Source organism: Arvicanthis niloticus, chromosome 14 (genome assembly GCF_011762505.2).
Source record: "Arvicanthis niloticus isolate mArvNil1 chromosome 14, mArvNil1.pat.X, whole genome shotgun sequence".
NCBI classification, from domain to species: domain Eukaryota; kingdom Metazoa; phylum Chordata; class Mammalia; order Rodentia; family Muridae; genus Arvicanthis; species Arvicanthis niloticus.
The window spans coordinates 40988527-41015992 of NC_047671.1; the positions used below are offsets into that span (position 1 = coordinate 40988527).

At 40.4% G+C, this 27466-nt stretch overlaps 1 protein-coding gene across 2 annotated transcripts in view; it reads right to left on the bottom strand.

Moving 5' to 3' along the window:
• Nucleotides 1-4860: 4860 nt before the first annotated feature.
• Lvrn (laeverin) overlaps nt 4861-27466 on the bottom strand; it is a 62537-nt gene continuing 39931 nt past the window's right edge. Inside the window, exons 14-20 of one of the 2 annotated variants that reach the window (XM_076912666.1) lie at nt 21774-21927; nt 20443-20537; nt 17397-17504; nt 16536-16703; nt 16206-16343; nt 10937-11012; nt 4861-6860 (exon numbers count right to left, since the gene is read on the bottom strand). In XM_076912666.1, coding sequence (XP_076768781.1) covers nt 6726-6860; nt 10937-11012; nt 16206-16343; nt 16536-16703; nt 17397-17504; nt 20443-20537; nt 21774-21927 — 874 coding nt within the window. In that variant the 3' untranslated portion in view covers nt 4861-6725. Of the gene's footprint in view, nt 6867-10936; nt 11013-16205; nt 16344-16535; nt 16704-17396; nt 17505-20442; nt 20538-21773; nt 21928-27466 lie in introns of both variants that reach the window. The other variant, XM_034517734.2, reaches the window with a different exon arrangement.

Here is a 27466-nt window from a genome sequence, read left to right on the forward strand (position 1 = left end):
AGGTGCTGGCAAAAATAAAGAAGTGGGGGAACAAAACAAAAATCCCTTATGAACCATCAAACTCTTCTAGGAGGTCCCAGAGAAAACCACTAATATAGAACAACATTTTCATTGTGCTATTAAGAAAGGGATTCTTTGGACAAGTATATATTAAATATAGAAAAAATATACAATGCAAAACAAAATCATGATGCTTTTAAAGAAAACCATCAAAACGTCTGCTTGAAATCCACCCATAAATTCAACAGTAATGCTTTTCAAAAATTTGACAGTGGGCAATAAATTAGGATTTATGATATACTAAGTTTTTTGATTTGCAATCTTGGCACCAGTTAAATCCATTTTATGGCTGAATGTGGCTAAGAGAAACTATAAAAACCTCAGTATTCAAGCTTTCTTGAGTGACACAAGCATGCCCCCTAGGTTATATTTAGATATGAGGCTTATTTACATCAGCAAAAACATCATTAGGCTGCTTTCTTCATAGACTATAATTTTTAAATGCAACTATAAGCCATTACATGAAGTAATTTGATAGCATAAGGTCAGAAGTCCCACAAAATTGATCTAAAAAATGTGTATACAACAACCTATTTAAATACAGTTACATAAAATGTTATTTTAGAAGAGATAGGTCCGTAGATTAGAGCACTTGTTACTTTTGAACATGAGTTCAGTTCCCAGCATGCCTTGGTGGTTCATAACCCTCTGTCATTCCAATCACTGTAGATCTGATGTCCTCTGATGACCTCAGGCACTGCATATATGTAGGTAAAACACTTGTACGTATCAAAATAAATGAGTCCAAAACAAATAATTATTTTCAATACAAATCCAAACCTAAGAACTATTCTTAGGAAGTTTTCCTTTCTCAGACCACATCTACACAAAGTCCTGTCCGTTATTTATTATTTGTTATTTATTATTTATTATTATTTCTGGCCAAAAGAAGATATGTGAATTAAAAGCTCTCAGATGCTGCCTCCCAACTTACAATACTATAGCGTTCGTGTCTTGATTTGTTTTGTTTTGTTTTGTGTGTCCCTGGTTGTACTGGAACTCTTGTTGTAGACCAGGCTTGTCTCAAGAAAGCACAGAAATGATAAATCCAAAGGTCGATGGATTGGGCAGTAGATAGAAAGGGTCCTGGATTCTGTGTCCCCTTCTCTGCTAGCGCTTCACATTAAGCCTGTGAATTCACTTGTAATAAAGTCAGGACATTTGTATTAACCTGGCTCGAAGATCTAGCTACTGACTCAGTACCAGATGAAGCTTCTTATCCCTTGCTTTAGGATCAAGGACTGTATTTTGGCTTTTCCAATTCTGCCAGCAGATGGCACCAGAGAGCGAGCTTGCTCGCTCCTTTCCGTTTGCTTCTTGTTTCTCTGCTCAGTCCCATTTGCTTGGCTTGTTAGATTCCATTTCCCCTCAGTATTTCAAACGACTCTTACACCCAGATGGGACATCAGCACCTGATGACCACTCCTTTCTTAGAAATCTGAATGTAGTTCCAGGGCCCCCTCTTTGTTTTTGATTTTTCTAATTTGCCAGGAAAGTGGAGCCAAGCAATTCCTCAAGAAGTGCACCAGGACAGCGGCCACGGCCCACATGAGCCCTTGCATAGCTGAGGTAGCCCAGCTATCTCTTTGGCACTCTCACTGGGACAGCGAGCTGCTTGCACCTTGTAGCTCCTACCTTGGTGTCCTCTCACTGTCCGTCGGTCTTTACCATTTCAGGTCTCCTCTACTAATCCCTTACGTTGAGTTCTCTCAGTCAGAGAGCAGAAAGGTGTCTAAATTCCTAATCAGACCCTTACTGATACAAGAGAGTCTCAAGAAAAGAGGTTGCGTTTAGGTTGGACTCTTGCTTTAGTGTAGAACATACAGCTCGGTTGCCTAGTGTCATTATAAGGTGTCTAGATAGGAAGAGAAGGTTTGGAGGTCATTGAGGATGAACCTTCACAATCTGCCTTGAATCCTACCATCCATCTCCCTGGTAACATACCAGTTTTAAGGGAAGCATTATAATCGCCGCTTCTTAAGATATGAAAGGGTGGGAGCGTCAGGGCTTTGTTGATCCCAGGTAAGGGAAAGCTACTTCCTCCTGCTCAACAGAATAGAATCCGAGTTCTTCCTCTGACCCTGGGTGGGAGCAAATTCCTGGAAACAGAAGAAAATTCAATTCTACTTCTAATTTATTCCCTTAAGAGTTCATCCAACTTGGGCTGTCAGTCACCTGACCAGGAAACCAGCCCTCAGGAAAGCTGACTTGTCAGGAGACTAGCTAAGGAGATTGGAAGATAATTATACCTTTAGTGAGACAGTATACTTATTTATCCCAGAAGCCCGTCGCTTCATTTACTCGCTTGCAGATCTTAACTGCTAAGCCTATCCACTTTTCTGAGTTCTAACTCAAAAAATACAACTTTTCATACCCACCCCACCTACCTCTTTCTTCTATACCTGCCCAAATCCTGAGTGTGCTTGCCTCGACTTCTCCAACCTTTCTCAAAGGATGCCCTTTCCTCCTCCTCCTCTATTACTGAACCTGCCTGTTTTCTTGCACCCTAACTCAAGGAGCATGACTGCCCCTTCTCCGTTTGGATCCCTCACCAGCTGCTGAGATTCACAGCCTGCTTACCCTGATATTTTTTTCAATCCAAATATAATAAAATGATATCCAAAATTCTTTCTGAGTCCCTTTCAATGAAACTCCGAATGTACAAAGGGAATCCCCACATTCCTCGGTAGCATCGTTACCTTTAATCAGTCAACACTTGCGGTGGGTCACAGGGAGATGCAGCCATCTGCAGCATTTGTGGGGTGTAGATTCCAAGACCCCATAGGCACCAAGACAAGTAAAGCTAAAAAGTCAATTGTGTGGACTAATGCAACACTTTCATCTCTTTCTTTATTATTTAAATTATCTCTAGGTGTTGTTTATAAAATGGAATCTCTCAGAGTAAGACACATCAGGGGTTGGGGAGCAGCAAATCCTAGTTTTATATAATATAAAGACACTTAGGACCAGGCAAAGCCTGACCTGAGGACTCCCAATCATGAATTTTGTGCCTTCAAAAAATGTGAACTAAATAACCCTCACTTTACACAAGTAGAGTTTTGGACATGTTGTAGCAACATGAGAGAACCAGGCGACTCTAAGCGTTTAGCCATAAGGAATCCCTGAGACCTCAGGCCAACTCTTCAGGCAGCTGGTGCAGATAGTCTCGTAAGTTTCATTCATAGCTTGTGGTCTGGTCCCAGCCACCTGAATCCCAAACCAAGGGAGTGCCTCAGAGTTTGTGGCAAGATGGCCTCCGAAAGCCAAGAGCTTTGTGCTGAACCTGGGAAAAGACTCAACAATCTGAGCCTATATGAATCAGTTCCACAACATCAACGTGTGCAGCAGCAAGCAAAGCAGTCTGGAGGACGGAGGAACTTGTCTTTCCCTTCCAGCCTGGGAGCATCATGGATGTGTGTATCTCTTCAGCCATGCTGGGCTGGAATCAGGAGCCAGATGGACGTCATTTCAAGTTCTCCAGCTACCTCAACAGAGGCCATCGTCTACACGGAAGCAGAGGGAGACTTCAGGATCAAGTCTGGGGCCCATGAGAGAAGCCAGTCAGCTAGCCCACAGCGCCCCAAAGAGGCAGCTGCCTCTGCTCCCCACGACCCCCACAGAAAAGAGGCTGCATTTTCGTAACTGCTCTATGATGTTGTATAATATCATTGCAATGCAAATTCAATTCACAGCCTCGCCAAGTCAGTGCGGAAATTAGGGCATTGGTTGAAGAGTGGAAAGGTTCTGAAGCTTGAAATAAGGATTCCCCCATTGAGCTGTGTCTGTTTTGTTTTGTTTTGTTTGTTTGTTTGTTTCTTTTCATGTTCCCTATATCTGTTTAACCTAGAATTTAGGTCTCTTTGTTAAAGCAAACGAACAGAATATTAGTGTGGTTTATTTTGTTTGTTTGTTTGTTTTTAATCCACGGGAATAGACACTGCCTAGCAGGGATGTGCGGTTTAGTGGTGTGAATCCTGTACAGCGCATGCTCAGTGTATCCTGCAGGAAGCGCTGGCTGAAGGTGTAGTGCTTCCTGCTGATTATCGCTTGCCAGCTTCAATAAGCCACTTGTAATTAGTTAGGTCACAACTTCTCTCTCTCTCTCTCTCTCTCTCTCTCTCTCTCTCTCTCTCTCTCTCTCTCTCTCTCTCTCTCTCTCTCTCTCTCTCTCTCTCGATTCCTTCCTAAAATAAATATATTTTCTCTATGCTTTGGGGTTTGGCTGGTGGGGATGAAGAAGACTATCAACCTTTTGAAGAGATTAGAGCCATTTGTTCTTCATTACAAAGCATTCCAAGGATGATCTCCCGAGTGAAACTTGAGATTTAGCAACAGAATTATTCCTGCTCCTGAGAATCCGTGGGGTTAACAGCTATGTTTATCTCAAATGAAATAGGCTAAAATTAAGCACCATTTCTGAATGATACTGTGATCACTGCACAGGTAGAAATCCCAGCGTCCTGCAAATCCCATAGTTAGAGCCCCACTTCAGTCCTCAGGCTCCTATTTCCAAGCTTTCCTCCTAGAACCCTCATCTCTTCAAAGTGGCCACTTTCTTCAGGCTGGAAGCAGAAGTGATAGCTGCATCCCATTCTGCTCCACTCTAAGTGTGTGAGAGGGGAAGAAAAGCTTCATCTCCTGCTATTCCTTTTCCATAAAAATCGAGAGAATTAAAAGTATAGTTCTCTCTCTCTCTCTCTCTCTCTTTCTCTCTCTCTCTCACACACACACACACACACACACACACACACACACACACACACCCCAATTAAAACTTAAAACCAAAACCTTTTAAAAGAAATAAAGTCAAAATAACTTTTATTCATCCACTTACATTTTCTCCAAGAAGGAAGGTGGTAAAGGGGTGGCAAGCCAGTAGAAGCTGCCAGGTGGATACCCAGCCCAGTTTTTATTTGCATCCATTAAATCTCATTAGTCACAGGAATAGAAGGCACAGCTGTATGCAAGGCGTTGTATAGTCACATCGTCTGGGTTTGTAAAGGATTCCTTATCAGGCATAGGAGTGAGCAGTGTGCCATGTAAGTATTATGCAGTAGAAGTTGGCTCATTAGCACAATGACTTTATGTTGCTCTCATCTCGGATATGTACAAAACCTTCTCCAGAAAACTTAGAGGCGTTTTAAGTTTTAGTAATGTGAAATGTTACAAATTCCAAATCAACATTTGAATGTGTAATGGCCTACTGTTTATTTTGTATTCATTTAGTGTTATGTTTGCATAATGCTTATGTGACATGCACATGGATGAGGTGGCAGGCCATGACCTGTTTTTCTTTCCATCCCTTGTCTCTTCCTCTGTGCGGTTCACCAGCCCTGTTTTCTCTTTGATTGCCCTTTCTGCCCCTAGAATACAGTCTTTCCCTTGTTACGTGATTCCTCTCATTAACAAGGTTACTCAAAACAAACTTCTAAGTTTCTAGTCTTGTTTAGAAGTATTAAGGACTTTTCATAGCCAATATATTCATTAATCTTTACAATACTTCTGTGAGGTAGATAGGCGATACGCAATTTTCACCCTCATTCTGGAAATAAACACCAACAAAATGTAAAGAAGGAAGCACTAGACGAGCTAGCGTCTGAAGCAGGAGGCATGTGCTCTGTGGTCTAAGCTCAGTCCATGTGTCCCAGTGCCTCAGTGACTCTGTAAAGTCCATGGGCCCCCATTGCAAGTAGGTTCAGTGTAGCCAAGTGAATTTATTCTCCTGTGTACAAAATGATGATAATTGTGCTGGGGACTGACATTTGGTTCTCTTCATGTGGAGTTTTTCCTTAGCCCAGATTAATCTGCAGCAGTTACTGCCCTTGATCTCAGGCATTCTGAAAGAGTGTCCCCCCAGGTGAATACACAGAGCCATGGGGCAGAACTTCCATCCCACCCTCCCCACACACCCAGAGATCCTGAGGGCATTTTGCAGATTCTACTATTATTTGTCCTTTTGTGACACCATTGGCAGTAACAGCCAAGAAAGAGTCAAAGGTACAGGCACTGCGGAGAAGTGAGGGTGGGGGGAAATGACGGTCTGTGTGTCAGTTTAATGACGATCTGTCTGTCTGTTTTGCTTCGCAGCACTTGGAAGAGTCAACTCCTCTTTCAGACTTGACTTAACTTGGCTTTCTTTGGTTGAGTTGCATCCTAGTAGATCTCATTTATTTCCAGCTTCCATGTCCTTACACTGCCTTATGTTCCCACCAGTCTTCCATTTTTGAACTATTAATAAGGCGTAGAGTATTTCAGGTCTGGATTTCCACCCGGAGTAGACTGCGCTCCCCATGGATGCCACTGATGCCATGCTCACCGGCATCCGTTTCATCAGACTAAGTGATGCTTTCTTAGGTCAATCCGGTTTTGTTTGTTTGTTGTTTTTAATGAAGCAGTTAAAAATAATTTCAATGGCTTTCTTGCTCCATGGGGAGAAGTTTGCACAGATATATGGCAATGTTGACAAAAATCCCCAGCGATCACAGATCCACCGGCAAGAAGTGAAATCAGGGAGGGCATGACTCTGAGTAGGAAATGGTACCGCAATAAAAGAAGCCGCATGACTTTTCCAGTCACTAAATATGAAAGCCAGAAGAACAGTGAGTAAACAAGATTATAAGATGCAAGAAGCATCCTGCAGGAAGCAGCCTGCAAGAAGCCACAGATCACGTGTTTTTCCGAAGCCACTCCACCACCCTGGCAATTCTCTTCTTGTTTTTCAGATTCTCCATCTTTATGGCCTGTAATCTGGCATGAGCCTCGATCCTCTCCTGCTCCTTCAACACAGTGCTGAAGAACCGCTGCAACTAGGACAGAGACAACTGATCAGCGCCACCAGACTTCTCACTGGCACAAACCAAAACAGAGTTCATGGGGAAATAGCAAAATCACTTTGCAAAGAGGCAATGATGGTGGCCAGGGGTAGCTGTGCAGACCTCCAGCATATGTCCCTGGGGAGGCCGTGACTGAGGCAGTGTGATTATCCCCAGGAAGGTGACATGTTAGCTGGAAGGAATGTCCATACAGTCAACTTGGTCTTACTAACTTCTCTGTTTCCAAAGTACATCATAACTCTCAACAAATAGTTACTGAATATGTACTGGATATCGCAAAAGCTTTGTGAACCGAGACATAGTGAGACCCTTCTCTATTTCTAAGGAACTCGGTAGCTTTCGGAGGGCAATACTGATGCTTCTTATATCTGTAAAGATGTTATTCTTCATTCCTGAATGTTTTCAGATCAAATCGGCACTGTCTATATATGCCATGATCTTTTATTTTTAGAATATCAGAACAAATAAACAATTCAGCAAAGTTTAAGGATAGAAAATTAATATGCAAAAATCAGTACTATTGGGCTGGAAAAATAGCTCATTTGGCAAAGTGCTTACAGTGCAACCACGAGGATCTGAGTTAAATTCCCTCATTAAAAGTGGGACATGGTGGCATGCTGTAGATGTAATTCCAGGGGCCAGGCTCCATCATCCCAAGCAGGCTGCCAAACTTGGCAGTGCTGTCCACGTGGATCTGGGTTTAGAGTCACACATATGGAAGGGGTTATAGAATCTTCCTCCATGGTAAGGAGGGCTGGTGAGGTCAGGCAATGAGAGGCAGGGCAGTCCCTGCAAGAAGGCTCTGAGAAGTCAAGAGACACTTGTTGTGGACTTGGTTTATTGCTTGTATTATGTTAATTGGGTTCCCCCAAATTATGTGAGAATCCTGCATGTAAGACACTATGGGTCCCCACCTCCAGTTGGTTCTAACTGGTAAATAAAGTTGCCAGCAGCCAATGGCTGGGCAGCGAGATGGAGCAGGACTTTAGATTTCCTGGGCAAGGGAACCAAGGGAAAAAGAAGGTTTAGTACCGCCATGCTGGAGAAGCAGGAGAATCAGGCTTGAGAGCTGCAGGAGAGAAAGCATACAATCATGTAAGAGCCAGGAATGAGCAGCCCCAGGTCTCCCCACCCCCTATTGGGTCTAAGGTAGTAAAAAAAGGATATAGATTTTAGTAAGTAATAATTCAGGAGTATAAGAGAAGAGGTGTTAGCAACATGGAAGTTTGGGAGTGGCCCAGACACTGAGCTGATTAAAACATATTAAATATAAGGCCACGTGTGTGTGTATGTGTGTGTGTGTGTCTTTCATTTTGAGAATCCAAAGCATTGGGGTGGGTAGCAAGGACCTCGTGCCATCACTGCCAGGGAGATTAGAGCAGATTAATTAACTCCAGTTACAGACAATGAGAGGTCATTGTATGATGCTGCGGAAATGAATCCTGGATTGTGTCAGAGATCCCAAGGGATCAGAGGTCTTAGAGCCAAGGAGACCTTCAGACATGGAGAGGAGCCAGCCCAAGAGAGAGAAGTGTATTGCAGGCAGGGAAGGTGAAAGGACATAAAGCTATCATTATGTAATTAGATTTTACAAGACATTACCATTAAGAGAATGCCTTGAATCTCAGAAGAGACTTTGTAGGTTGGACATTTAAACAGTGTTGAGACTGAAAGATAATAGGGACTTCTGAAGTCGGACTAAATGCATTTTATGTTATGATATGGTCACAAGTTTATGGGAAACAGGGAGTGGGAATGAGAATGGCCTTCATAGGCTCATACGTTTGAATGTGTGGTCTCCATTTGATGGAACTGTTCAGAAAGGATTCGGAGGTGTAGTCTTGTTAGAGGTGTGTCACTGGAAGTGGGCTTTGAGACTTCAAAAGCCCGTGCCATTTCCAGTTACATCTCACCCTGTCTTGTACTTGTGGATTGTGAGACCTCAACTACTGCTCCAGTGCCATGACTACCTGCCTGCTACCATGCTCCCTGCCATGATGGCCACGGACTCTAATTCTCTAAAGTTGTAAGCAAGTCTCCAGTAAACTCTTCTGTGAGTAGCTTTGGTCATGATGTCTTATTAGAGCAACAGAAAAGTAACTAAGACAGAAGTAATTAAGGGAGTGGCTCTAGATGAAGTATCTGAACAGACTTCGGAATTCACCAACTTGGTAATATGGAGGACACTAAAAGCCCATTGTTTGAAATATTTGAGGGGCTTGCTGCAGGTAAAAGAATTTTAGTGACTGTACACATAACTTTTGACAGTTTTTAGGAAAATAACTCTGGTTGGTTGCTTCTAGCCTCTCTGCATAAACTGACAAAGGAAAAGAATGGATTGTATGATAAAAATTAATCAACTTCTTGTATTTCAGGATAGAGTGACAAAGGAAAATAATGAACTCTGTGGTAAAATCAATCAACTTATAGCATCTACAGATACAGTAGCAAGAAATGAACAAACTCATTGATACAATTGACTAGATCTAGATGCACACAGAAACAGTCTAAGGCTTTCTAAGTATTCCCTGGAAAAGAATCTTCTTTCTGTCAGCCATAGAACTCAAGTTGCAGAAAATCAAACCAAAGCTCTCATTAAAAGATTGGTTGAATGACAACAAAATTCAACCTTGGAATTGATGCCCAACCTTGAATGGTGTCAGCAGTTAAAGTAAGGGCATTGATTGGTAAGGAATAGGACCGTGTAACGTGTGGTGGGGATGTGTTAGGGACCCTACTGAGGCTAAGGACATCGAACCTCAGATTCTGAAGGGCTTGTCTCACCTGACAGAGTAATCTCCCAACCTGTAGTAGAGGATACCCCTTCTCTCTCACTCCTGCGATATTGACCTCTTTCCCTTTGCCTGAGAAAATTAATCCTTCATTGTCTGCTCAACCAGCAGTAATCTTCCCTGAAGAAGATGCCAGGGCCCTCCAGTAGTTGCCTCTCTATAATCAGACTTAAGGCTGAGCAGGCTTCTAGAGGGGAGATAGAAAGTGTTGTCCACGAGGAGATGTACTACACTGCTAAAGGGCTTTGTCATTATTGAACTAGATACCTACTCTGGCTGTGGATTTGTCCTTCCTGCACATACTGCTCCTGCCCAAACTATCATCCGTGGATTTTACAGAATGCTTTATCTACCGTTGAGGTGTTCCACATTACGTGGCTTCTGACTGTGGAACTCATTTCACAGCCAGAAAAGTGTGACAGTGGGCCTACATTCATAGAATCCATTGGTCTTGCCATGTTCCCCATCACACTGAAGCAGCTGGTCTAATAGAATGATGTAATGGCCTTTTGGAGACACAATTACAGCAGCAATTAAGTGACAGTAGCCAGGAAGGCTGGAGCAAGATTCTCCACACAGCAGTGAATGATTTGAAGCCACATCCAGTATACAGTGTGATTTCTCCCAAAGACATTACCCATAGATTCAGAAGCCATGGGGCGAAGAAGTGACTGGTTACATTAGCTATCACTCTTACTGACCCACTAGGGATCTTTTTTGTTCCTTAAGTTCTGCTAGCCTAGAACTTTTGGTTCCAGATGGAGGAGAAACAACAAACATTCCAAGGATCTCTCAGACTTCTCCCTGGCCTTGTGGGCTTCCGAAGCCCTTAAGCCAACATGCTAAGAAAGGAATAGCAGTGTTAGGACAGGTGGTTGATCCAGACTGCTAAGGGGAAACTGGATTGCTTCTCTACAATGGAGGTAAGGAAGATTATGTCTGGACTGAAAGATATTCTCAACCTTCCGAATACTGCGTCCCTTTAATGTAGCCTCATGTTATGATGAGTATTTTGTTGCTACTTCTTAACTAATTTTGCTACCGTAATGTATTGTAATGTACATATCTGATATGCAGGACATCTGATATGCAACCTGACTGCTTTGAAAAAACCTGATGCAATATCGATAGCACTAGCAAAGCATAGAGAGATGACTCAGATAAGCATATGAATTTTAATCTTACCAAGTCAAATTATATCAAGAGCGCGTACCAAATACCATTATACTTCACAACATTTTCAGTACTTACCTCAGTAACCTGCTTATCTGTACTGACAGTCTTCCCCAAGACACACACTAGATCATCCAGCCATAGTGGTCCATACCTGCAAAGCAACAAGACGCTGCTCACTGAGCAACAGAACCAGGCAAAGAAGCTGCATGTTTCAGCAGTAGATACATAGTGTATACATAGCCTCATTGACGTCATCCTCGCAAATCTAAGGAAAACCATGTATGGACTTGTTCAGCTCTACCTTTAAGTAGGAAATCTGTTATGCAGAGAACTACTAACACTAAAGAAATACTTATATATACTGCTTTGTGCAATAAAGCTTGCAGCTTAATCTAAATATTAATATATTTCTTTATAGCAACAATTATAGGCAAGTATTCTATGGACAGTTAGAATTTATATACAATGTCTCAAAGTAAAAAAAAACTTTATAAGGATGTATATAAATAAGTAAATGCTGTTCCTCAAGAAATAATAGTCAATATGTAATAAATTTCAAAATCCACTGACTAAAATGCTTTGCGGTGTACTTAAAATTATATTTGTGTGTTTTCTGGCATGTGCATCTCTATAGTCTGACAGTCTCAAGATGTTTTGGTACCATGATTGCTTTAGCTCTGTTTAGGAAACAAAAATTGTAAAGTGTTACAAAGAAAGAACAAATACATACCAGTGCAAAGTACTGCTGTAGTGAGGGGTAGGGGGAAAGACTTTTGGATGCATTAAAAAAAGAAAGAAAATTGAAATAGGATTATTATAGTGGATTGAACAAGAAATTGCCTTGGTAACTAATATACATACCTCAAAACTCTTCTCAGAGGAGGATAAAGACAGGAGAGAGAAGTAGAGAAACCAAATATGGGTTTACTCTTGCTAAAATGCCATCAAATGCTTTGATCTCTTTCTTTCATGATATATTATTGGTGTCTCTGAGTTTATCCTTTCTGCATTCAAACCAACTGCATCTTTAGATTACAAGGGAAAATTTTAAGCCATATCAAACACAATAGCTGCCATTTCACAGAATCAAATCTTAAGTGTTGATGAGTAGACAGACAACAGAGCAATGTGTTGTTTCACTTGTAGTTTGTGATGGCAGAGCTGGGAAACATTGTCTCCTGGGACAACTGGTCTACTAGAAAATGTGTACTTTAGTGGCATTAGTATATGACTAGGCTCAGAAGGGCTATGCCTCTAAGATGCTAAGTAGCTGAAAGCTGTGGGTTTCTTTCTCAGAAACTTTATAATCTAAACTAAAGCATGTATTATAAACATTTTTGAAGCCATGCCTTTGAATCTACTTTGTCACGAAGATTCGCGACATAATCATGGTCAATGCTGACTATAACTTCAGTAAGCCATAGATACTCTGATATAGAAAAACCTAAGTGTGCATTCCTATGCCATTTAAGTGTATACATTTTCACCATTAATTTGAACTTCAGCTTTCAACAATTCATAATTGCACTGTTTCTTCAGACAAAATCATTAGCGAAATTGAATAAGACTTTCAATATAAATTAAACACAAAAAATAAATGTGTTCAATTTGTAAAACATATTTAGTTGAGTATAAAATATTCTTTGTAGTAGAATATGCAAAAGAAGTAAACTAATTCAATTTACCATAAATATAGCATCTTCTATGAATTTGGTGTTCTCAAGAATAAAATATAAAAGTAATGAACCCATGCATTAAAAGTTTATTCATTTACAATCTGCAAACTTCACGGAGATAATAAGACTTATTCAGAAGTTTTTGATTTTTTTTAAAAAAAGGATTCTTTATATATTTTATTTAATGTACTTGTATGGGTTAATTAAACCAATTGTGAGACAATCAACTCTTTAGAGAGTAGAATTTAAGTCTTACTAGGTAGCTGCCAACAATTTCCTATTCTCTAAAGGCAAGAAAAATTCTTATGAGGAATAAAACTTACATATGAAGACCCCTTATATTAAAAGCAATCTTTCTCATTATTAAGGCCCTTGAGGTAAGAGACAGATTCAGAGCAGAAAAAAAGTTGCACAAGTATTAGGAAAATATCATTGTATGCCTTTGCCTTGAGTCTGGTTTTTCTTATACTTAATGTCACTATGACACATGTCCCGGGATGAATGAACCAACCATTCCTTAATTTTGAAGTAAAAAGTGTGTTCAGCTAGAAACAAGGTCTCATGTTTTACTTTCCAGTCTAGTGGCTTCCACTGGCTAAGGAGGTGTCCACGTGGCAGGCATCACCCCAAGACAACAGTGCTCTCCACTACCCATGTGACACCAGGCACTGATTTCTGGACTTAGTGAGTTGTTTGATGCAACATTGAAGTTTGAATTTACATGAGTCAGCAAATTAAACAGCAGACCAGTTTAGATCCATCAGTGTTGCCTACTGGCGTCTGTACCCTGATGAAGATGTTCTTTCTCTGGGCTGTCCAAATATGGCAGCCTCTGTCATATGGGACACTTCAAACAAGGACAATAGAACTGAGAAACTGAATTTTAATTTTTGAAAATGTTGATGAATAGATGTGGGGAGCGGAACTCAACCCTGGCGTGTTGGCTAACCATTTCAGGAAGCCTGGGTGGCACGTAGGCTAGGCTTTACTGCGCATGCATTTTGCTTGTTCATCGTTATGTAAGATGGGGCCATGTGATGTATGCACTCAGCACCAATCAAGAATGACTGCGTGGCAGGTTCTGATTGGAGAGGACACAGAGATTTAAGGGCTGGGAGATAGAGCTCGTGGGCCTTTCGTGATACTTCAAGGTTCCTGAATAAACCATGTTGGGAAGGAGATCTCGTGTCCGTTGTCTTTTGTCTGCTGGTCAGTTTAGGAGACAGCAAATGGAAACGTAATAAATATCTACATGTTAGCTAGGGGCTATTATATTGAGAAAGCTTATGTGGTTTGGTTTTGCTTGCTTGTCTGTTTGTCAGGGTCTTAGATTGTAGCCCAGACCAGCTTGGAATTTGTTATGTAGCTCAGGTTTGCTGTGAAGTCACGGTAATCCTCCTGCTTCAGCTTACCAAGTGCTGGAATCACAATATTAAGATAACACACTCAATTTGGCTGTAGATAATTTTGAAGACAGTATCAGCTGGGCCCATATTAAACTTTGCTTGAGTCATTTGGGAAACCAGAGACTTTCCATCTTATACCAGTTTTCAAGGGGCAGGTGTGCTTGGGAGTTTATATGCTTATTAGCCACTCTGCCAAATTTCAGAGTCAAGCTCACTTGTCTGTGTGGATTGTACTAGGGGTGATATAGAGTTGTATAAATACAAATACATACATAAATACATATATATGTGTGTGTGGTACATACATATATGCATATGTGTGTTCATATTAGTAGTTCATTAGGACTAGATATTATATATAATATATTATATATAACCAAGAGTTAGATAACCTTAAACAAAAGATAAGAACAATGTTTTCATAATATGAATATAATATGTATGTTTTTATGATGAGCTCAAGAAATAATGCAGTATAAATGAGTTTTCATCTATATAGCTTTCAACTTCCTAATGCAAACAAACCTCATACATTCTTCATGTTCTAAAGGTGTTCAGTAAGCATTTACAAAACATTGATTACTTTGTTCTATAAGATATTTATGCATATCTATGGAATATGGATTTACTCTGAAGGAAGAAACTTCTTTGCAAAAACTTCAGGTGCTTCCACCTTATCCATGTTTTATCTGCTAAATATATAGTGTCTAGGCATATGCAGGGAATATTAATTTTTATCTTTTAAAAATATGATTATATAATGTTCTAGAAGCAGCAGCCATCAAAGACACGCTCTCTGATTTTTACATGCCAATGTATATTTTGCTGAACAGAAGACCTAGGAAGCAAGATCTAATCCTAAAGGGTAAAAAAATATAAAAACTCAACAATACAGAGTCCAGACAAATAAAAAAATCTGATCCCCACTAGTAACATGAGCTATATTCAGGCTAATGATGTAATATTGTTTGTTCCAGAGTATTTGATCACCTTGGGAACCCCAAATTATGAGCTGGAAAACCCTTGCTGTGGCATGGCTCAGCCTTAACACATACCTTTCATCCAAAAGCTAAATAAAGTCAACCCTAGGTCAAGAGGCAGAGCAAGTAACCAGCTGACAGGGAGTGAACATAAGTAAACAGAAAGGGGCGACTTTGAAGCACATCTAAGACAGCATGGAGAAGGGGCTTTTCCTTGTGGGATGTCAGTGGAGTAAGAGGGTCAGCTGGGTGCTTTCTCTGCCTCTCTGAGCTAGCAGGTTTTCACTCTAGCATTTGGCTCCTGAGTTTTCATTGATAAAATCGAATGGCTGAAATTTTTGTTTTAAAAACAAGTATTTCTTAATACCATGCTGATAGGCTTCATGAAATACACGAATGGATGGGGTATGTTCATATCAAAAGTATGATTTATTCAATTTAATCTTACTCAAGAGAAACTTCTTTTTTTTTTTTTTTTTTTTTTTTTTTTTTTTTTTTTTTCGAGACAGGGTTTCTCTGTGTAGTCCTGGCTGTCCTGGAACTCACTCTGTAGACCAGGCTGGCCTCGAACTCAGAAATCCACCTGCCTCTGCCTCCCAAGTGCTGGGATTAAAGGCGCGGGCCACCACCACCCGGCAAGAGAAACTTCTTGATGGATGTAATGGGGAAACTGAGATAGATAACAGTATATGCATTCCATTTTCATACAAAATTAAGGGTAAGTGGTCTTTGATGTATTCTAGTTTGTGGTGAGACAAAATGGAGAAACAGTCACCGCTTTTTCAGTGAGTGAAAGAACTTTTCTGACAAAGTCATGCTGAAAATTAGTTTCTCCATAATCAGCATCCTGGGGTACCACAAACAATGGCAATAGCCTATAATGTTTGGGGTGTCAATTGGAGCCCACTGACTAACACTTGGAAAAGAGATAACCTATACCCGGGCACTGGGCTTTTTACTTGATAGCCTATGGTGTCTGAAAGGGGTATAGTTTCCCCTTTATAGAAAGGCCTATATGCAAGCACCATATCAGAAGCACTAAGTGGGCTCAGTGAGTTAAAAAAGGAAAAGAACCCATGAAATTGAGAGGGAATCACAGGGTGTGTGTGTGAGAAGAATAGCAAGGGAGGGAATGGGAAATGGGCTTGATCAAGAGACATCATACACTTGTTTGAAATTATCAAACAATACAAAAACTATCCAAGTTATATTTTCTGGTCAAAATAGGAAATAAAAACAATTAGCAAGTTAAATGAAAGTGAGGTCCTGGGTTCCTTCTTACCATTCAGTCACAGCTACCCAGTTGTCCATCAGAAAGTCCTTTGCAACATACCGGCCAACTTCAGATGCCGCTACAGATTCTATTATATTTGTTTCATTAAAATGGAAGGGAACCACAGTGATGGAGTACTCCATAAATCTACAAGAGTCCAGTTGTAACATGTAAATAAGCTTTAGAAGCCTGTGAAAAGTTAAATTTTTATGGCATTTAAAAAGCTCATGGTTCTAAGTAATCACACAAATATGTTTGCTTCTTTTTTTTCTCTCTCTTCTTTTTGATATGGATTATGTTTCTCCAGCAAGAACATTCAAGGTAAGTTGATCTTCTCACCTGGTAAGTACCCACGGATCTCTACTGCAGCTCAATGCATGAACGAGATGAGTCATATCCTCTTCGTCTGTCTTATTGATGTAAAGATTAAACAAAAAGTCCCAGTCCTTATCACTTCCCAGAGCAATGGCATTGCATAAAACCACCTTTTCAATTGGAGGAGGCATTCTGCAAGGTATAAGAAGAGAAGGCATTCCCTGTGGTAGTTCAGAAACACAGTTATCCAAAGAGTCATATTCAGAAGCATAAAGCTAGTGACGTCACTTGATAGCTGAGCTATAAAGATCAAAGGTAAAGATGTAAAGAAACAAGCGAGGGAGCTAGCATTAGCTTTATGGTAAGACTCATCCATTTAGCAGAGTGGCTGAGTTTTCAAGGAGGTAATTTATAAACATCATAGCATACATCAGTAAAGTAGTTTGGTCTCATGTCTGTATCACATTTCCTTAGAGTTCATCTGAGGTGCTAAATGAAAGGCAATGAAGTCCCAAACGCCAAAGTCTCAGCAGTTAATGAAACTGAAAACTCAGGTGGGGGTGGGAGACTCCAATATATTCATAGACATAACATTAACAAGCAATCCTAAAGAACAATCTACTAAGGTATAAAACAAGCAGAGATCACACAATCTGTAAGCAGTTAATGAGAAAACAGCATCCAAAGGCTGTGATCTCAATGGGTTCTAATCTCTTGTCACGCCCAGAACTGACTTAGATAATCTTATTTCAGAACAGGTATCTGTAAAGGCATCAAGATGCTCAACTGAGAAAAAGCAGAAATGATCCCTCTCATCACCCAGGGAGAGAAACCACTGGCACTGACACAGAAGCTGGGCAAGGAGAGCTACAAGGAAGCTCTTACGCTGTCTCTGGATGAGCCATCCACTTTCTGAAGAGCTCTCTGGACAGCTGGAGACAGTCTTCAAGACCCAACCAACAGGCAGTTTCAAAAAACTTTTCCAGTGATAGACTTGAAGAAAAAAAGTCAAAGCAAAGTGGTTAACTTTGAATTATCACCATTTTCTTTTGCTTCCAAGAATGTGTTTCATAAAACAAGGAGAATTTGAAAACATCCCCAGTACTATCAGATTTCCTCTTAAAAATAGATTTTATGATGACAAACATATTAAAGATTCAGAAAAACATTTTCAGAGAGGCCTTTAAAAGCCAGCAAGTTCCTAACAAATAATATTTTTTTTACAAAATTAGAAATAAATTATTCCCATCATTCATCTCCCTCAAAAAAAAAAAAAACCCACATGTGTGTACACATACTATTCATCTGTTGTCAATTTATTTTCTCCCTCTTTTACAAAAATTCTGTTATACATTAGAACTATCTATGGCGTATCTGATCTAATGTGCTGAACAGGAGGATACTTTCTTTATTCAAGAAAAGATTTTTCTCCCCGCTATGTAATTTGTTTTCCCTTGCTAAGCATCTGAAACTTCCTTGACTGCTGTCAATTATTGTGTGCATGTCCAAAGACAGAAGTGTTTGTTTTATTTTCATATCTAAGCAAGGGTCTGCATTACTGTCAAAACAAGTTCAAAGAAAGGTTCTGAACAACAATGAACCCAAGGATGCCATACTTTGTTGAATGTCTTGCTAAAGCCATTAAGTTTGGGGTCTGGGCAAAAGAAGCCAGACTGATTTTCGTGTTGTTCGAAAATAGAAAAGCCTCTCTTGTTCCACCCTCTGGTTTCAATGCAGCATGGCCTGGACTTGGAGATGAGCCTATTTGGGATGTGTGTGGGTGAAGGTCCCCTGACAGCTCCTCTTAGAAATTTGTTTATGAGTTCACTCCCTCTCTCCACCCAACTCAAACTTGGGCTAGCTGCAAAAAGATGTGATTCTGTGAAATTCTGCCTGTCCCAGAAGTTGCTAGAGGAGAAACATGGGCCCAGGATGCTACAGAACGAAAGCTTTTCCATTCTGCTTTAGGAGAGTCTAGAATGGGTCTGGTTAACATGTGTGCTGCCTCGTTGAGTGTGTTTGTCTTCCTGTCCAATCACACAATCTGCCCCTGACACACTGTCTATTAATTTACCAATCCAGCTCTAGATAGACTTTTAGTTGTAGACCATGGCACTAATTTCGACTGCTTCAGCAGAGTACTACTGAGTAAGAATGATCATGCTTTTGTGTAGTTTTGGTCTGGTTGATTGAAGCTTGATGTTTCTAGAAGTTGTAGCTATAGATGTTGGCTACCACCAACCTCTAAATCTAGATCCCAACATACATACACAATCATAACAGAGGTACCACAGCCTTGTGGTTCCTTTCAGCTCTTTCCTAAGCCATCATGAAAAAGTACTTGTTCAGGATAACGTAGGCTTTAGACATGAAAATGACCTTGGGCTAGGATAGGGAAGTAGGCTCAGCTACTTTGATCATCCTGATAAGCCTTTAGAAACAGTGATCATGGGAGTGTTTACGTAACTGGGTTTAATGCCTTAGTTTTTCTTTGACTGTTTGTGTTTATTGTATTGCTTGTTCCTTGACTATTTACATCTATTGTATTGCTAGACCCTCAACCTAGAACTGACCTTAATGCATGCATGTAATCAAAATGGTATAAAAGCATAAAGGAAGAGGGGGTATAGGATAGGGGGTTCTAGGGAGGAGAAATGGGGGAAAGGGATGACATCTGTATTGTAAATAAACAAACTATCCAATTTAAGAAAAAGAAAAAGTAATTGTTCCCCATAGGATAGTCATTTACAGTAATTAAAACTGATCATATATAAGTGACTGATCAGGAATACTGTCAACCTATTGTTTGCATCATTGCTAACAATAAATAGAGGATTATTAGGTAACCAGTTAGAAACAAGTAGACTGAGAGGAACTGGAGGGTGGACCCTATCCCTTAATCAGCTGTCAGTCCTTATCCCCTGTGTCCCTGCTAACACATTTTTGTATTGATGGATGAAAGAAGCAGAAATATTACAATTGTCTCTGTAAGACTTAAGATATTATATTGTATGAAGGGGAGAGAGGTGGAGGTAACAGGGCTTTGTATGCCCATCTGTTACAAAGGTTGTTTCTTCCTGGTAAAAATGTATATTCTTATAGATTTTTTTCCTTAATTCTTTTTAAATTTGCTCTGATATATGAGTTTTAGCCAAAGAAATGGGAGAAGAGTTGTGTCTTTGACCCTATGTAGAGATGTGACCTTAAAACTGGTAAGAAAAATTCTTATCCAGCAGGAGGCTTTTTGGTAAAGAGCATAGACACATCACTCACTTCTCCCTTGAGTATTAATCTGTTGTGACATTACAGTAATGCTGGTCATAAGGAATGACCCCTCAGATAAGGTATCTGCTTTACAGGCTTTGGAAAACAGTATACAACACACTTTAAAATGTAGGTTTGCACATTGTCTATCCTTAAGGTTGTTCCACTTTACTTTGCAAGAAACTCTGTCTCTACATTAAGTCCCATATGTCACACTTGAATTCTTTCAACAGAAAATACAAAGACTGGGGAGCTGAGAAGTAAAATTTTGCCAGAGCAAAATTCCAAGGGCAAGTCAACTTTCTACATGGTAACTTTCTTGTGACCTTTGGTCTACTGGTGTACAGTAGATGTTGGAGGCACAACATTATACCCATAACAGGATACACTTAACATTTTAGTCAGTAATTTAGCTCTTGAGAATACAGAGTTTAAACTTGTATGTGCACACACATGTGCACTGCAGATCTATTAATAGCACAAGCTGTTGCTTCCTCTAAGGACACACACAGTTTACCAGGTCTGGAATTATTCTAAAATAACATACAAATTCTCTCAGTAGTAGGCACTAAGATTTTAGTTATTAAAAAAATGATTCTCTTTCATAAATATGGAAGCTAATCTATTAAGTCATTTTATTCAATTATGGCTACTTAAAAATACTTACAGAGATAAATAATTGTCTTGTAATGATGCCACATTTTCTCGAATTATAGCTGCATAAGTATTCCATATTGAGTTAAATCTCTTTAGTAAATACTTCTATAAATCACAAAGAAAAGTTACTATTATTTCTGGCACACAACACTGAATCCCAGTGTATTATTATTTATATGAAAGATATTAATAGAGATATGACAGACACTTTTTCAGACATGGTCTTTGTTACTAAATATATTTATTTATTTTTAAACTTCTTCAGGGTTAGTGCCTCACACATAAAACCACATGAAGCGGTTTGTAACCACAGCAGTCAAGTGTGAATGTGAGGTAAGTAAACTGCCTGGCAAAGATGAGAGCCTAGTAAACACTAGCAATTGCTGTTATTTGTTATCAGTCCACATGTATCAACTGGCAAATATGAGGCTACAAAAGTCAGGAGTTCATCAGTCTTACTAAGAACCAACTAGATGCTATCGATCTACTGAAACTCTCTGAATCAGTACAACTGCCAGTTTGTATGGACTTGGCCAAAACTAGTCACCAGAGTCTCCTCCTGTAAGTCAGCCTCCTAGCATCTACTGAGGCTTCCAACATTACTTTGGATACAAAAAAGAAGACCTTGACTCCGAGGTATTTACAACATCACCCTCAGAGTGACCCAGAAACTCACTTGCATTCATCACTCAGGATTTGCTTGTGGACTTTGTCCAAAGGGATGTTAAACATCTACGCTGATCTTACTCTGACATCTTCCAAATCCTATTCAAATCTACTGATGGGAATTTCCCCTCTTAAGTTCCCTCATTGATGATGATATGTCATTGTTTCATTCATAAATGCCAATTTCCATCTTTATCTTCTTAACAACCACAACAGCTTTGAAACTTTTCTTTTTTTCTGAAACATATTTCCCAGGTTGAAATTGCTGATCTCATAGACCTGAATATTAGGCCTATAAACACAGGGTTGATAAGACACTGTTTTCTTGCCTACAAATAAATTTTAAAAGTTGTTCCCAATAAATACCATTTTTCTATAAGTAGAAATATCATTTATATACCTTCTGGGGTTTCTGTTTTGTTTGGATATAATCTAACTTTACCAAGAATGGAAAACCCTGGCAACCTTATCCCTCACTCAACTCCAACACCAGGTCTATGGCTACTGTATTTTCTTCTAAGAATAATCAGCTGTAGCTACCAAGAAATAAATCATCAAACATCTGGAATGAATAGAACATTGCTTTTGGAAAGGCCTGTCCCACAGATGCTAGCCAGAACATAGAAAGAAAAAAAAGAATTGATTTAAAAGCCACATAACAAAGCATGAAATTACCTTCAATAATGGGTAGAAAGCATAGTTGTTCACATCATAGATAACTTTCCTGTTTACCAAGTTCACCAAGACTTCAAACCACACGAGGATCTCATCTTCTTCAGCAATGTACTTGGTTAAATCAAGTGCCGTCTCGATCTCGATGTAATTGTTTCTGTTTGGTTTAAAAAATTAAAAAACTCACACACGCGTTCAAAAACCTTGACCTGCTAAAGGATTGTCTCTATGTCCAGATCTGCTCCATTTCTCAATGTCTAACTTCAACAAGACGTGAAAACAAACCGAGCAAAAGAGTGGCAATGGTCCTATTATAGCTCTAACATAGAACTCAACCAATGCTGCCAGGCTTCCATGCCCACTTGGTTCATTCAGGCATCTACATTAGAAGCTGTCAAAAGCCCAGGCCAAATGCTGATTAACAAAATATGAGTGTTAAGTGTTCTTACAGCAATATAAATTCCATCCCACAGGTGTCAATCATTAGCATTCTCAGCCTACTGCTCTGCCAACTGCTGGTGGTCAGAGAAGCCAGCATAGGACATAGTAGGTGCCTACAGCTAACAGCCTCAGTGCAGAGTTCAGCTGGTACCTAGGAAATCAAGGAGGGCATCTCAGAAAGGGTAATGAGTACTGAGAGTAAAGTTCCCAAAGTGAAAACACCAGGGGGACAGGAGAGGTCAGAGAAAGCCTCAAGACAGAAACCCTTGATGTTGGGAGCCGACTTTAGCAGAAAGCGGCTAGATCAACTTTGCAGCCATCTGGAACCATATACCCTGACGAAAGATTTGGTTTTCAATAGCCTACAACAGCTGAAGCACACTCTGATATCCCACATATTTTGTGTTGCTGTTTACTGGCCCCAGCTGCAAGGTGCACGTGGTAGTCACGCCTGCAAGGCAATGCAGTTCACGTGCTGTCCACGTGCTATCTACGCCATACATGCCTTTAAGGCACACGTGCTATCCACGTCTGCAAGGCATTGCGGTGCACGTGCTGTCCACGCTATAGACGCCTGTAAGGCTTACGTCATATCAACACCTGCAAGGCACGTGGTATCCACGCGCCTACAAGGCACGTGGCAAAAGCCTATAAATAGCTCCGAATTCCCTTCAATAAACGAGACTTGATCAGAATCTCTGTCTTGTCTCCATTCTTCGCGTCTCTTCCCCTTTATCCCCACTCTCTCTCTCGCTAGACCCTGACCCTCGGACCGGAACGGGCAGTACGGGCTGTAACAGTTTGGCGTCCAACATCGGGCTCCAGTAAGCGCAACAGTTTGGTGCCCAAGCGTGGGGGGTTCGCGACAGTTTGGCACTCATCGAGAGGCAGCGGGAACGAGAGACCCAGTGAGGGACTTTACGGAAGAAGAATCTGTTGGTTGCCGCAGGAATCTGCCGCATTGAGAAAGGTAAGAAAAATGGGACAAGAAATTAGTCAACCTGAATCCAACTCTCTGTTTTGGTTTGTTTCGAGAAAGGTAATGAAAATGGGACAAGAAATTTGACAGCTTGAATTCAACTCTCTGTTTTGGTTTTGTTTGCTGCTCACATGTGTTAATTTTCTGCTTTTGTTCTTGAATGCTGTCCTTTTGGTTCAAAATAAAAAGAAGCGTAAGTTAGAATCCAAAATACAGCCAAAGGTTGATGACAATTTGTCAGAGCCAGATTGTGCTGACCAAGAGGAAGAGGAAATTAAATTTTATGATGCTGAAATGCCCTTTCCCTATGTGCCTCTACCTCCAAGTGCTCCCCCAATGGAGACAATGGTTGTAGATCCTAAAAAGGAGTTACAGGACAAAATTACTACCCTTAAACAACTGATAGAGTTAGAAAAAGAGTATCAGGGCTTAAGTAACCAGTTACAGAAATTAAGGACAGGGAAGAGGTCTCAAGAGACTAACTGCGAAAATCCCCCGGATTTTCATGTTCCTCAACCTGGTGTCCAAAGGCAGTTCCTATCCTCTAGCTTTAGTTCAGCTACAGATCAGCCAGAGGAGGGAGACGCTAAGGCTTTCCCTGTATCAGAGACCAGAGACGCTCAAGGGGTTGCTTGGAGACATCACACAGGGTTTAATTTTCAAATTATTAAAGAATTAAAAAATGCAGTATCTCAATATGGTGCCACTGCTCCTTTTACTCTTGCAATTTTAGAATCTGTTGCAGAGGAGTGGCTAACTCCTAGTGATTGGAATATGTTAGTGAGGGCAGTTCTTAGTGGTGGAGACTATCTTATTTGGAAATCAGAGTATCATGAGAATTGTAAAGAGACAGCTAGGAGAAACATTCAGGCAGGCAATGGTTGGTCCTTTGATGCCTTAGTAGGAGAAGGGCAATTTGCTTCTAGTGATAACCAGATGCAATATGACCCAGGTTTATATGCTCAAATTCAAAATGCAGCCATGAAGGCTTGGCGTAAACTCCCGGTAAAGGGAGACCCTGGTGCATCTTTAACAGCAGTCAGGCAAGGGCCTGATGAACAATTTTCTGACTTTGTTCATCGATTAATGACAACAGCAGGGAGGATTTTTGGCAATGCAGAGACAGGTGTAGATTATGTGAAACAACTTGCATATGAAAATGCTAATCCTGCCTGCCAAGCGGCCATTAGACCTTATAGGAAAAAGACAGACCTTACGGGATATATCAGACTCTGTTCTGACATAGGTCCCTCTTATCAACAGGGCTTAGCTATGGCAGCTGCTATGCAAGGAAAATCTGTAAGAGATTTTTTGGCAAATAAAGACATAAAGGCATGTTTTAAATGTGGTAAGCCTGGACACTTTGCAAGAGATTGCAAAGTAGAAAATGAGTTAAGCCAGAGACAGCCCAGAAAACAGCCTGGGCTCTGCCCACGTTGCAAACGTGGAAGGCATTGGGCTAGTCATTGTATGTCTAAAAGAGACGCACAAGGTAACACCCTTTTCTATGATCAGGGAAACGGGAACAGGGGCCAGCTCCAGGCCCCGAACCGACACAAGCCAAAACAGGCTTATGGAGCAGTCAGTGTCCTACCAGCAAATACCAATCCCTTTCTGAACTTAGTCGAGCAACACCAGGAAGCGCAGGACTGGACCTCAGTTCTGCCACCCACACAGTATTAACCCCAGAAATGGGACCTCAGGCTTTACCCACTGGAGTGTTTGGACCACTCTATCCAAATGTGTTTGGCCTGATAGTGGGAAGAAGCAGTACTACTCTGCAGGGATTACAAATTTTTCCTGGAGTTATAGATAATGATTATCAGGGTGAGATTAAGGTAATGGCGCAGGCAATTCAGAACATAGTCACCATTCCTACAGGAAAGAGGATAGCTCAACTATTGTTACTTCCATTGTACCCTACTAATCACAAATATAAGAATCCTAAAAGAGGGGATCAAGGTTTTGGTTCCTCTGATGCATACTGGGTACAGCCTATAGTTAAACAAAAACCTATGATGACAATCTGACTAGATGGAAAGGCATTCCAAGGCTTGGTTGACACAGGAGCTGATGTGACTATCCTAAAACAAAGTGATTGGCCTGCTACCTGGCCTCTGACCCCAACCTTAACCAATTTAAGGGGTATTGGCCAAAGTCAAAATCCACTACAAAGCTCTAAGGTGCTAACGTGGAAAGATAAAGAAGGAAATACAGGAAATATACAACCCTATGTCATCTCAGGCCTTCCCATTAATCTCTGGGGCAGAGATCTGTTATCCCAGTTGGGATTGATTATGTGCAGCCCTAATGAAGTAATCATGGCTCAAATGGTAAACTCTGAGCCTTCCCCAGTCAAAGGATTAGGAAAAGGTGAAGATGAAATTATTCATCCTACTGAAGTTTATGGTAACAATGAAAGAAGAGGCTTGGGGTATTTTTGATGGGGGCCTCTGATTCAGCTGCACCCCTAGGACGTTGTGCGGATCCCATCACCTGGAAAGGGGACTCGCCCGTCTGGGTGGATCAGTGGTCCCTAACCACCGAAAAATTACAAGCTGCCCAGTTGCTAGTGCAGGAGCAATTACAGGCAGGGCATTTGGAAGAGAGTAACTCTCCCTGGAACACCCCAATATTTGTCATTAAGAAAAAATCAGGAAAGTGGAGATTGTTGCAAGACTTGAGGGCTGTTAATGCAACCATGATTAAAATGGGAGCCTTACAACCTGGGCTGCCCACACCGGTGGCCATACCTTTAGGTTATTTTAAAATAGTTATAGATTTAAAAGACTGTTTTTTTACTATCCCCTTACATCCTAATGATAGAAAACGTTTTGCTTTCAGTATTCCCTCTATAAACTTTAGAGAACCTATGAAAAGATATCAATGGAAGGTATTGCCTCAGGGTATGGCTAACAGTCCTACCTTGTGCCAAAAGTTTGTGGCTTCTGCCATAGAGGGTGTTAGAACTATGTGGAAGCAAATTTACATGATTCATTTCATGGATGATATTTTGATAGCTGGAAAAGATGGAAAACAGGTACTCCAGTGCTTTGATGATCTTAGAACAGCTTTACAGACTGCAGGGTTACAAATAGCACCAGAAAAGGTGCAATTACAAGACCCATATACTTATTTAGGATTTCAGATTAATGGTCCATGTATTATTAATAGTAAAGCCACACTGAGGACTGATTCCCTTAAGACACTTAATGATTTTCAAAAACTACTGGGAGACATTAATTGGCTAAGACCATATTTGAAACTTACAACAGGAGAATTGAAGCCTCTGTTTGATATTCTCAAGGGAGATCCTGACCCTAAATCTGGCAGGGCTCTAACAGAGGAGGGTAGAAAAGCCTTACAGAAGGTAGAGAATGCTATTTCATCCCAATTTGTAACTCATATTAATTATTCTAAGCCTTTATATTTTCTTATTTTTAACACTAAACTGACTCCTACTGCAGTTTTTTGGCAAACTGCACCCATATTATGGGTTCATCTTCCCTCATCCCCCAAGAAGGTTCTTAATCCATACTATGCAGCTGTAGCAGATATGATTATGTTAGGCAGAGATAACAGTCAAAAATATTTTGGAAAAGATCCTGATGTCATAGTACAACCCTATACAAGGCATCAGGTTGATTGGCTTATGCAGAATTCTGAAGTCTGGCCTATTGCATGTGCCTCATTTGCTGGTCAGATAGATAATCATTATCCACCAGATAAATTGGTTCAGTTTTGTAATCATCATGAATTTGTTTTTCCATCTCGTACTGCACATGAACCTATCAAGGAAGCATTGCTAGTTTTCACTGATGGTTCCTCATCAGGAACAGCTGCTTATGCCTTTAAAGATCAAGTAATCTCCTTTGCTACATCATCTGTGTCAGCTCAATTGGTTGAATTACATGCTGTTATTGCTGTGTTTCAAGCATTTCCAAATCAACCCATTAATATTTATACAGATAGCTCATACATAGCTCAGTCTATCCCTCTGCTAGAAACTGCTGCACAAATAAAGCATTCCTCAGAAGCAGCTGATTTGTTTTTACAGTGCCAACAATTAATTTTGAAGAGAAAGTGTAAATTCTTTATAGGACACCTAAGAGCCCACACTGGGCTACCAGGTCCTCTCTCTGAAGGAAATACCAAGGCAGACCTAGCTACTCGAATAGCTGCAGTGACTTTATCAGATCAAAAATCTAATTTGGATCAGACCATAAAGGCTCATGAGTTACATCACCTTAATTCTAAAACCTTAAGAGTTATGTTT